Source organism: Muscardinus avellanarius (genome assembly GCF_963383645.1).
Source record: "Muscardinus avellanarius genome assembly, chromosome: 15".
Classification (NCBI taxonomy): Eukaryota; Metazoa; Chordata; class Mammalia; order Rodentia; family Gliridae; genus Muscardinus; species Muscardinus avellanarius.
The window spans coordinates 49,697,383-49,710,622 of NC_137801.1; the positions used below are offsets into that span (position 1 = coordinate 49,697,383).

The 13,240-nt window shown below is 40.0% G+C and overlaps 1 protein-coding gene across 4 annotated transcripts in view; it reads left to right on the plus strand.

The window, feature by feature from the left end:
* Positions 1-13,240, plus strand: part of EML6 (EMAP like 6) — a gene marked incomplete at both ends in the record, with an annotated part of 359,577 nt that overhangs the window by 196,196 nt on the left and 150,141 nt on the right. For all 4 annotated transcript variants that reach the window (XM_080711491.1, XM_080711490.1, XM_080711492.1 and 1 more), the window contains one exon: positions 9,707-9,908. In XM_080711491.1, the coding sequence (XP_080567617.1) occupies positions 9,707-9,908 (202 nt within the window). The remainder of the gene's footprint in view (positions 1-9,706; positions 9,909-13,240) is intronic.

Genomic DNA, 13,240 nt, shown 5'->3' on the forward strand with positions numbered 1-13,240 from the left:
GTCTCCACCTCCTAAGCGTGGGGATTACAAGCGTGCGCCACCTCGCCCGGCATTTTGCTATTTTTTAACTGTTGTGAATTAGATTGCTTGAATCCTAGTACTTTGGAGGCTGAGATAGGAGGATCATGGTTTATAGACAGCCTCAGCTACTTAGTGAGGCCTTCTGCAACTTAGTGAGACTTTGCTTCAAAATAAAGAATAAAAAAATTAGGGCTGAGGATGAAGTTCAGAGGTAAATCTTTCCATCTTTCAAGATCTTCAATTTCTTTAATGTTTTATTTTTTCATTATAGAGGTTTTTATGTCTTTGGTTAGGTTTGTTGCTAGGTATTTTATTGGTTTTGAGGTTATTGTGAAAAATTTTTTTTTTGTTTCTTTCATCATGGATTCATTGTTAGCATATAGAAAAGCAACTGATTTCTTTAGGTTGATTTTGTATCCTTCAACTTTGCTGAATTGGTTAATCAGCTCCAATAGTCTTTTGGTTGAGTTCTTTGTGTCATCTATATAAAGGATCATGTCATCTACAAACAAGGATAATCTTAATTCCTCACTTCCTATTTGAATTCCTTTGATATCCTTCTCTTATCTTATAGCTGTGGCAAAAGTCTCGAGGACTATATTGAAAATATAGTCTATTATCATTTAATTCCAGAAAATCTTTATTTCTTATCTTACCTACCCATCACTCAATAGTGTATCATTCAATTTCCATGTATTTAGATAGTTTCTTTTGGTCTTCCTGTTCTTGATTTCTACTTTCATCCCACTGTGGTCTCAAGAGATGCAGGGAATTATTACATCTTTTGAATTTGCTGGTGTTTGCTTTGTGGCCCAGGATGTGACCTATTTTGGAGAAGGTTCCATGGGCTGCTGAGAAGAATGTGTATTCTGCTGTTCCTGGTTGAACTATTGTGTATATGTCTTTTAGGTCCATTTGGTTTATAGTTTTCTTTAGTTCTGAAGAGTCTTTACTCATCTTTTGCCTTGAAGATCTATCTAGTGGTGTGAGTGGTATATTAAAGTCTCCCAACATTATTGTATTTGGGTCTATTTGAGATCTGATGTCCTGAAGGGTTTGTTTCACAAATGTGGGTACACCCACATTTGAGGCATAAACATTTACTATCAGTATATATTCTTGGTGAATTGTTGCTTTTAATAAAAAAGAAGTGCCCTGCTTTGTCTCTTTTAATGTGTTTTATTTTAAAGTCTGTTTTGTTAGATATCAGCTTTGCTACCCCTACCCATTTTTGGTCTCATTAGCATGATATATCTTTTTCCATCCTTTTATTTTCAGTCTATGAATGTCTTTGGCTGTAAGGTGAGTTTCTTACAAGTAGCATATATTTTAATTATTTTTTTAATCCACATTGCCTCTCTATGTCTTTTAATTGGTGAGTTAAGGCTTTTGACATTCAGAGTTATTATTGAAATATGATTTCTGTTTTCTGTCATTTTGTGTTCTATCTTCTGTTTGATAAAATGTTTCTTCTTTGCTTAGTTGCCCCACTGATAATTTCATCTCTGGTTCTGAAATTTGCTTCTTTTTTATTCTTTATGTTTTTTTTTTCTTTAAGTATTTTCTCTAGTATTGGCTAAGTATTCATGAATTTTTTTTGAGAGTCTGCTTATCTTGAAACACTTTTCTTTCCCCATCAATTTTGAATAATAACTTTGCTGGATATAGCAGTTTTGGTTGGAAGTTTTTTTCCAGGGTCTAGATCATATCATATCAGTCTCTCCTGGCATTCATGACTTGGTTTGTATAGTCTGGGGTGATTTTTATTGTTTTACTCCTATGTGTCACCCGTTTTTTTCTTCTCACTGCTTTTAAGATTCTTTCTTTGGTCTCTGTGTTGATCATTTTGATTATTACATGGTGTGGGAAGATCCTTCTTTGATCTTGTCCAAACGGTGTTCTGTATGTCTCCTGAACATGTATGTCCAAGGCTCTTTCCATGTTTGAAAAATTCTCTGAAATTATTTTTCTGAAGAGATTACAAATACCCTTGGACTATACTTCTATCCCTTCTTCAATGCCTTTTATCGTTAAGTTAGAACCTTTAGTGTTGTCCCATAGTTGTTTGATATTTAGGTTTTGTAGCTCTAATGACTTGTGAATGCTGTTGACTGTGCTTTCAGTTTTAAATGAACTATCTTCTAACAGTGATATTCTGTTTTCCATTTCATCTAGTCTTCCAGAATTTCTTTCTGTTGTTGTCTTCATCTCATTTATTGACTCTTTCATTTCAGACCTCTTTCTGATTCTTTCTTAATATCTCCATTTTCTCAGGGAAAATGTAAGCTCAGGGAAAATGGAGATATTTTTCCACCTTGGGCTCTGTGCTTTCCAGCCCTCTGCTCCATTCCCTCTGGTCCTGGGCTTTGCACTCTCTGGCCTTGACTCTGTGCTCTCTGCTCTGGGCTCTGTGATCTCAAGCCTTGTGCTCTGTGCCTTCTCGCCCTGGGTCTGTGCCTCCCTACCTGCACTGACAGAGGGCATCCAGTGTAGTTTTGGAGCGACCCCCTGTGACCCTGTGCCAGCACTGCACCTTGAGCACTAGTACCTTTCCTGTGTCTCTGGAGATTCTAACGACTACCTCTCTGATGGGCCACCACCAGGTCTTAGTCCACCAGGGTCCTGAGTGCTCTGGGCTTTCTTCTGTCAAGTAATGAGTAATATAGTGCTGTTTCCTTGCTGTCCTGCGGGCCTGGTCTCTGCAGGGCACGGTGTGCCACTGCGGGTGCCACCTCTGCTGAATGCACCGGCTTTTGGATCTTTTTCTGTGTCTCTGAAGCATATCCCTGAAGATGTTGGAGTTCTGCCACCTCTTTCTGCACTTCAAGTCCTTGGATTATTTGTCAGGATTTCTTAGGGCTACATCACTAGAGCCGGCAATCATGGTTTAGGCCAGCGGCCCAAGATGGCACCGGCCACCATGCCAGGTTAGTCGTGCACTCGGGTTTTTTGCAGTGGATCTCATGTTCAGACTACTGGATTTCCTTCCACCATGGTTCCCATTTGTGTTTTGGTTCATGAGTATCTTCCACTGCTTTGTTTATTTTGTTTGTGTAAGACGCGCCTTTTCGGTAGTTGAACTTTATTTGTTCCAGTTACTGAGATGTGCTGCATCCAACAGTTGCCATTTTTAACCCCATGCTTTCATTTTTAACAGAGTCTGAAAATTCATTTGGCCAGTCCTGTCCCTGGGTCATCTTGCTTGCCAGTCTCCAGGGCAAGCTCTCTTTTTGTTTCCTTTAGGTTCCCAAGCTCTGCCTTCAGAATTACTCTTAGAGTATTAGACACCACATCAAGACCAGGAGCTGCTGTATCCAGGCTCCAGACTGCCCATGTAGTCTCTGTCACCCTTAAGAAGAGTTTAGAGGTCTCCCAACAATCCTTCATGATGTGCCTGAGTAAAATCTGATCCTTCCTCTTTTATAACCTTTTTATTTCTTTTACCCAAAGGCCATCCTTGGAACTGCATTCCTAATGAAGTTAGGTTGGCAGGAGATAGCCGTCACCTCTTGAATAATCTTTGCTGCCACACCCTGGGTGCACATTCATGGAGGTAGGGCACGCACCTTTGTAAGGAAGAGTGTGTGTTTTAGACTTGAACTGCTTGAATCTTCCTCTAGTTTCTATTGCTTTCTTGCTCTGTGACTTGGCAAGAAATATAAACTTTCTATGCTATAATTCATTTTATTCAGCAGATATCGACAACTCAGCCCGACATTGTCCTCGAGAGTGCCTCCTCCTAAGTCTCCACCAGTGTGCATAGGTTTGGGCCCTATGCTACCAGCAAGGACCTTTACTACCCATTTGCTGCTCTGATAAAAACCTGCTGCTCATGGTTGCACTGAGTTTTTGTGTTTATCACATCAGGCCCTGTCTAAGTGGCTGAGGTGGTTTCCAGCTGCAGCTGAAGAGCCAGGGCCTTCAGACTACCTGGTGATGCAGCCTGGCACTCTAAGTTTTCACCCATCTGGCTAAAGGCTGAAAACATTGTAACTCAGCTTGGTAGACAGTGGGAGCTAAAAACAACTGCCTTTACTGATGCCAGACCAATTGAGGGGACTCTGGTAAGGTGCAGACTTCTGTATTTTTGAAACACTTCATGTAGATTCTGATACACAGTAAGTATTGAGAACAACTGTTCTCAACTCTACCATTTTTCTAGACCTGAAAGCATCAGATTTAAGACTATGATTAAATGTAAGCTTTACCCTGTTGTCACCCCCCCCCAGGTTCAGATAGTTGTGGGGGCATCTTATTCCCATAATAGCTTTGTTCTTATGTGTTGGACCACAGCCTTTCCTTCCTAGAGTTTGCAGTGCTAGCATATCCACTTGATAAAGCAGCAACAAAATAAGGTGTAACACAAGGAAATGGTCTGGACTCAAAAAGCACATGTAGTAAGAGCTCTTTGTAGCTTTTGGTTGGCTCCCGAGATATATACTAAATTAAGAGACTCAGACTAGGAACAAAGGCCTGCTGGTTAAAATAACAACTTAAACTAATTTACTTACTAAGTGCCAGCCTCTGGGCTAAGTGTTACTGCAGAATCCTCACAATGCTGTTGAGTTGAGAGTGCTAATATTATCTCCACTTTATAGATGGGGAACTAAACATTTGAAAAAAACAGCTGGCCATGCCCCACAGCTGGGAAGGGTGGAGGCTGGGACAGAATCCAGTCTATTTAATCAAGTAGTGGAAAATAAGCAGCGTCTTCTAGTGATGAGGCCTATGTTGGTATTTACGAACCAAGCTTCTCACACCCACATTTCAAGACTGTAGCAGAGAGAATTAGGAGGATGTTCTTTTTACTGTCTGGTCTGAATGTAAAACCAGAACACAGGACTGGTAAAAATTTTGTCTTGGGGATGTGGCTTAATGGTATAGTACTTGCCTAGCATGTGCCCAGAAGCCCTGGGTTTGATACTTGGCAGGCCTGGAGTTGGAGGGGAAGAATTTCGTATTGACCTTAGTGGATTTTCATATTTAAACCTGTGGTTTGCTCTCTACTGTCATCTGCTGGTCATATGTACCAAGCTCAAGCCAGAACACCACTTTTCTCAGTGACTTGAAGAGAAAGGGCTACAGTGTCCAAAATATGGACACTCATTGTTCCATCAAAAATATATGTAATAGGTATATTTAAAAGAAAATGGCATTTCTTTAAATAATTAGGGTGGCATTTTCTGCCTCTCTTTTCACTACTGGTGGATTTCTAATCATATTGCAAACAATTGCCTGTGTTTTCCTCACTCCCAAAGCAGAAGATAAAGAAGTAAAAAGACAACTTAATTGCTCCCTGGTACAGTGGTGGCCTCAATTAGCCTCGCCAGGACACTGTGGTTACGTTCCTGTCCTCTGTGTTTGTCAGTGAAGTTACTCCAAGCCTGGTGGTAGAAGGAGCAGGGAAGCACAGTCGCTTTCTCCTCAGCATTCTGTCCTCTTTAGGGTCTCTCCAGAAGACGCCCAATGGCCCACGCTTCTTTCCACCACTCTTGCATACAGGGGAGCAATTAGGTTTAGCATAATGAAACTAGATGCAATAGTAAGCTTGGGTGCAATCTTGTACTCACTGGTGTGTCTTCAGGAAGTAATGCCTATTTAAAATGGTTATCTTGGAAACGAGGGACCCAGTGTATATGTGTAGCCCGGTAGATAGGTCCTGGGGTTGACTCACTTGATGTGACCAAAAACAATTTATCTCCAAAGAACAGAAGTGTGTGGAAAGCCTGAGTTGGTCTCTGAGAGAAAATACTCATAGCTCGCTATGTTTATGTTGCAAAGGACAAAACTATAGCACCGCTCTCTGTCTCTCCTCTCCTTCCTCCCTCCCTCTCTCACTGTCTTTCCCTTTCCCTTTCCCTTCCCCCAATATTCACTTAGCTTAGCGTCATTGCCAGGAAGGGTAAGGCTGCCTCCTGATTTGGGTTATTTACTGGAAGCCTTCTTTCAAGTGAAATATTCTATAAGACATAACACTTACCAGAAAGCAGGGTGGGAGCCTCAGACCAGTGCCTCCCACGTGCCCTTTGCTGGCCCTTTCCTTGTCAGGCCCCTGGAGCTTGGTGGAGGGATCCCAGAACTCCTGGGTGCATCTGAAAGCTGTGTGCCTTGTAGTAACTGGCTCATCTGGATCATCCATCTGGGCCAAGTTGAAAGGTTTGTCTTTGTTTCTGAACTTCTTTTTAAAAAAAGACAAATATATATTTTTAAATGTTAATAGTTGCCAATTCTAGGTAGTAGGTTGTGTGTTTCTTGTACTTTTCTGAATTTGTACCATTACAAAAAGTTAAAAATACTGTGATTGTGGGGAGAATAAATGTACACTGGACCAGTACAACATCAGATTCTTGGGAGAAGTTTCTGTTCTCAAGCCATTCAGCCTTCTGTGACTAGACATGCTTTTGAAAGCCATGGGAAGAATAGATGTGTTCATGCTTATAAGGGAAGCCTGAGGTTCCAGGCCTGCTTGGGAAGAGGCAATGTCCTTAAAACTGTCAAGGAAACTATAAGAGGACTGTGTTTGACTGTTCAATAACAATTAAAAGATATAAGACATCATTAATATATATAATGTATATATGCATATGTACACATACATACACATATATACTATAAATATTTACAATTTTGATTGGCTTTTGGTGTGTAAATAGCTCCTATAAATGTCTAGCCCCAGCTGGGTATGGTGGTACACACCTATAATCCAAGTACTTGGGAGGACGAAATAGAAGGATCACAGGTTCAAAGCCAGCCTCAGCAACTTAGCAAGACACTATTTCAAAACAAAAGATAAAAAAGGCTGGAGGGATAGCTCAGAGGTAGAATGCCCCTGGGTTCAACTCCTGATACTACAAAAATAAAATAAGTAAAATAAAAGTCCAGCCTTTCCTTAAAATGCAAATTTCATTAGGACAGAAGCCTGGTTTGTTCTATTTATCAGTCACATAGTAGGTGTTTAGTACAATTTTTTGAATAAATATGTTTCTTTGAATATTATTACTGAGAACAGAGATAGTATATTCTATTCCTTAGTATCACGATGCACTCAAGAACTGTTCTGATTTTGGTGTTTTATTTTGCTCATTCAGGAATTCTTATTGAGCATCTGCTGCCTGCCAGCCTCTGTGCTAGGTCCTGAGGATGCAACAGTAAACAAAACTGACAGAAACCCAATGCTAGTGAGAGGAATCAGACAATAAATGATGTTTCTTACAGATGATAGAACATCATTAACTTCATATGTCCTAATCGAGTCAGGCAAGTGCTACACCCTTTCTATAGTAAAATTATAGGTGACTCAAAGCCTTCTGAGAAACAGCAAATTCAGCTCTTCCTGTTGGCCCCTGAAGGAGCTAAGGAAAGTCCTAGGGAGGAAATGGGAATATATTGATTCATGAGTGATGATGAGGATGGGAAGGAGAAGGAGAAGGCAGGGTCGGAGGTGGCTCGTTGCACTGGGCAAGGACTCTGTCACTGGGACACCTGCGGTGGTCAGCTGCTGTCCTGTCCTGATTGAGTTGGCCACACGCCTTTGTTCCTCTGAGTCCTTGCAATCCCATGGTGATGAAGGACCTGATGCTTTCAGGTGAGGGATTTGAATAACTAATCCTGAACTAGTTGTTGCTAATGTATCCCTTCTCACCACCATAGTAGAATAATATACCTGCCTGCTTGCCTTCACAGGACATGTAATGGTGGATTCAGAATGAAGAACAAGGAGAATAATCTCGTATACAAATAGCCATGCTCCTTGAAAAATAAGACAAGACACAGGAAAATAATAAAGCAGTATTTCATCTGATCCTTTGAAGATCACATGTGAAGATTACAATGTGGTGTGCATACACCCCAGATTACCTTTTCTGTTCTCCAGTATTCCATTCGGCTTAGTATTTGTCCAGAATTTGTAAAACTTGATATTATTTTTTAAAGCAATTTTAGGCTTGTGGTAAAATTGAGTGGAAGGTATAGAGAGTTCCTATATACCACCTCTCCATACATGCAGAGCCTCCCCCACTATAGACATCTCCTCCAGAGTTGTAGAATGGATGAACCTACATTGGTGTGATGTCGCTCAAGTCCATAGTTCCTGTTGGGATCCGCTGTTGGTGTTGTGATTCTGTGGGTTTTGACAAACGACGTGTATATGCCATTGTGTTGTCCTACAGAAGAGTTTCATTGCTCTAAAATTCTTTGTGCTTTTTTTTATTTCTCTGTTCTGAGGTTTTCATGTCATAGTAGTGTTACTATAATTTTATGTTTGAAAATTTTGATAGGACCATTTAATTGGTCTTTCAGCATAATAAGACTCCTGTCTTGATCAATAAATATTTCCCAAAAATGTAAACCTCTATTCACTTTTCAATAGAACCTCTATTCACTTTTCAAAGGGGCTCATATTTGAATGATGAATCACATAGTCTCCATAATTACAGTCTATATCTTTAGGGAAGAAAAACCAATCCCTAGAGAGTATTGGGTTTTTTTTTTCCCTTGGATGGGATACCCACTCTCCCTTGGGTGTCTGGCCAATCAGGCATAGAGCCAGACTGAGGCCATTCCCAGACTTCTGGTGCTCTGTATACTAAAGCCAGCCTGCTAGCATGGCGATTCTGAGTGCAAAGATTATTGCAGCCTTGTTATATTTTAAAGGACTTACAAAAATGGGATTGCTTTTGTACTTCTGACTCAAATGTAAAACCACTCCATGCATTAGTCAATAAAAAAACAAACCCCATATGGAATGGAATAGACCAAAAGAAGTCAGAGATAAAAACTCAAGCAGGCAGTCGAGGATACTGCAGGCAGTCAAGTATAAGATACTATGACAGTAGAAGGTTGGACTTAAAAAGAGTACTATGTTCTTAGAGAAGATTCCATAAATTCAGATGGGGAAAAATAGCATCTTCACTGAGAAGAGTTTGATGGTATTTTGAGACTGAAATTAGTTTCATTTGCATATTCCAGGGACATAATACATCTGTTTATTCAGTAGAATGAATTTAAATTCCCGTCAAATACATACTAAACTTGCTGAATATGATAATTAAGTATTCTATAGTATCACCCATGCATAATCTAAGTAGTGTTATTCTAAAAATTGGCATGATTACTTTTTCTAGCAATTCAAAAGGAGATTGCTTCAAAGAGAATTATGTTTTCATAAAGATTTATTTGTATATGTATGTATCTACATATTTATTTATTTATTTTTATACTAGGGATTGAACCCTGGGACATTCTACCTCTAAGCTATAGCTCCAGCTCTTTGTTTTGAAACAGAATCTCTATAAGTTGCTGAGGATCACTAAGTCACTGAGAGTGGTCTCAAATCTGCGATCTTCCTGTCTCAGTTTCCCAAGTACTGGGATTACAGATGTGCACCATGCACCACCATGTCTGGCTTCTTATATTTATTTTAAGATGTGATACTGAAAATATACCCTTCTGTAAAATCACATAGATTTCTTATGTCAGACCAGAAGGAGCAGTCACTCTAGCAGATAAAGTTACAAGGAACAGAGTGAAAATGACAGGTGAACAAATGCAGTGACACAGGAAAGGGTGTGGACGCGATTTTCCACCTCCAGGAGCTTTTAGGATATATCACATCAGACACCAGCTCCTGAGATGGTATTTGCTTATTTGCAATGGTGTAAGAAATGCTCTCATTTATTTTTGCCAGGCCTCTCTATCCGGAGCGTCTGCTGGAAGGCAGACCGCCTTCTAGCTGGGACCCAGGACAGTGAGATATTTGAAGTGATCGTGCGAGAGCGGGACAAGCCGATGCTGATCCTGCAGGGCCACTGCGAGGGCGAGCTTTGGGCTCTGGCCCTGCACCCTAAGAAGCCTCTGGCCGTGACAGGCAGTGACGACCGCTCTGTTAGGTGAGGCCCTGGCTGTGATTGCATTACCTCATTGACTCCCTTTGGATAACTGATTTCTTTTGCTCAAATTTGCCTGTTAGCTCCCTCCCCTTTATTCTTATTTTTTAATATTATACTGTATTAATATATTGTAATTATACATCACAGTGAAGATAAAAGTGATATACATATACACAGGTTCTGGTGTGTCTCCCTCCATGTCCCACTTGCTCCTTCCCCTACATATTAGTGAGATCAACATTCTCACTGTATAATCCAAGACAAGTGACCACAGAACTTAGAGAAAGGAAGATTAATTTGCTCACATTATTTTGGAGAGCTCAGGGCTTAGTCCATGTGAGGCTGAGTGTACGGATCTCGGGGCATAACAGTGGAAACAGAGTGAGCAAGGCTCTGCTCTCACATCATGGAGGCTGGAAGCAAGAGACAGCAAGCAAGCAAGAGGATTCAAAGACAAAAGGACAGTCCCCAAGGCCACACCCCAGGAACACACCTTCTCCAGACGCACCCACTGGCCTAAAAGGCTGTGATGAATCTATCGCAATGACTGTATCTACTATGAGATTGCAACACTTTTGACATAATTACATCAGATTTGAACCTAAATATGTGATCTCTTCAGGGGACATTCTATATTGAACCATAACACATGGGCATAGCATTGTTTGAACTATTTTTTTCATCTTTTCTTTTTTCCCCTTCCTATCTCCCTTACCCGATTCCTTTCCACTCTTTTACTGGTCTCTCTTTTCATTTATCTGAAGTCTCTTTTGTTTCCTATTCTATTCTCTCTCTAGCTTCCACATATGAGAGAAAACATAAGACCCTTGCTTTTTTTCTAACAGGCTGATCTCACTAAGCATAATATTTTCTAGTTCCATCTGTTTTCTTTCATATGACATATTTTATTCTTCTTTTGTAAAACTCTATTGTGTGTATATACCACATTTTCATTATCCATTCATCTGTTGGCAGATACATAAGTTGGATCCTTAACTTGGCTATTGTGAGTTGTGCTGCTATAAACATGAATATGCATGTATCACTATAGTATTCTGATGTGTGTGTGTGTGTGTGTGTGTGTGTGTGTGTGTGTGTTACTGGGGATTGAATCCAAGGACATTCTACCTCTGAGATATACTCTGAACCTTATTTTATTTTTTTATTTGGAAACAGGGTCTTGCTAAGTTAATTGGAGCCTCACTGAGTTGCTGAGGTTGATTTTGAACCTGTGATCCTCCTATCTCAGCCTCCCATGTAATGGGATTACAGGCGTGTGCCACCATGTCCAGCCTGACTTAATTCTTTTGGGAAGATACTAAGGAATGGTATAGCTTGGTCATATGGTGGTTCCAGTCTTATTATTTTGAGGAACTTCCATATTGATCTCAATAGTGGTTGTACTAATTTGCAATCCCACCAACAATGTGTGAGAGTTCCCTTTCCCCATATCCTCATCAACACTTATTATTGTTTGTATTCTTGATGGCTGTCATTTTAACTGGAGGTAGAATCTCAGTGTTATGGTTTGCATTTTCCTGATTGCTAGTGATGATGAATATTTTTTCAAATATTTATTGGCAACTTTTGTATCTTCTTTTGAGAAATTTCTGTTCAGCTAATTTGTCAATTTTATTGATTGGGTTATTTGTTTTTTAATGTTAAAGAAAGGATAAACCATAGCACATAGCTGTACGTTTTGCAGATGGAATGTAAAGGAGTTTAGCTCAACACTGGTTGGCTTCTTGGCAGATTGTTGTTATCTTGCTTTAGCTTCATCTTAGGTCACACACACAATTTTGGAAGTGAAAATACGTGAACATTATTTAGGCTGGCTTCCAGTTCTAGTTATTCATTAATTTATTTATTTTGGTACTGGGGATTGAACCTAGGAGCATTCTGCCTCCAAGCTACACCCCAGCCCTTTTTATTTTGAAATAGGCTCCTACCAAGTTTCTACGTATCCTTAGCTAGACTATAAGTGCTAGACTAAATTCCCCCTCCTATACTTGGTCCTTAGTGGCAGAGGACTGCACAGCCATTTTACAGTTCATCATCATCAGACCTTAAATTCTGATTTCCTAAACTGTCTTCAGTACATGAGTAAAGTATTTCTTTGTAAGTTCTCAGGTGGAATTTTGAACACTCTAATCAAATCAAAGTAAAAGGCTGGTTTCTGAGAAGGAATACAATTTTACTAGGGTGTCCAGAGTTCCTGCTGTGGATCATCTGCTGTTCTTTGAAAACACAGTATTGGGTAAAATTAGTATATCTCCATCACTCTTAGGACTTTTGAATGAATGAATATATGATTTAACAGTTTGAGATGAAGACTGCTATACTGCTTTTAATATTTATTATGAGTTTTAAATTTGCTCAACCACAGGCCAGAGAGTGTACGTAAGTGTCCTGGTCAGCATTATCACAGCCACAATATCAAGACCTGACCACATAACTTAGAAAAAGGAAGATTCTTACAGCTTCAGGTTCAGTCCATGTGAAGCCAGGGACCGAGGATCTCTAGGCATGGAATGGGCAGTGGAGAAAGGGAGAGCACAAGGCGGTGCTCCTCACATCATGGCGGCTGAAGCAAGAGAGCGAGCAGGTGCAAGAACCATATATAATCCCCAAGCCACACCCTGCCAGCCACCACCCAAATAAGTCCATTACAGTGGATTTATCCACTGCTGGGATTATAGCCCTCAAGATTCAATTGTATTGCATCCAAACATTAATAAACAAGCTCCTTAGGGGACATTTTATATCTAACAGTAAGAATGAGGAAGAGTGATTGATCAACTGACTGACTGATCACTGCTTCTGAGCTTTAACAGCTAAAAGACAGTATTGTAAACTAGATTAATGGCCACTGTTTTTTCCCATTTATTCTGTATGTTTATAATTCGAATCAAGATACAGTCTATTCAGTTCTGGGTTGTTTTTTTTTTTTGTGTGTGTGTGTGTGGGGGGGGGGAATCCTTCCAAGCATAAAAGCCTCATTAATCTCAGAATCAGTACAAATAGCTACAGTTAATAACTCATGCATACATTTGGTTTATACTTCTTGTGACTCCCTTTTTCATTTCATTTTTTTCCTTCGCTCTGAACTTCCCCAGGGCAGCCAGAACAGTGTCATGAAGTGACTTAAACACCTGCATGACTAGATTCATGCCAGCACGGAAAGGAAGGGTTCAGAAAGTCCTTGACTTTTGTATTTGAAGACTGTATTGAGTCTTAAAACTGCAAACATCCTTGAGGAGCCCTGGATGCCAGAATCTCATTTCCCTTAACAATTTGGCAAAAATTTTAAATGTAGTTTTATACTGAGTATT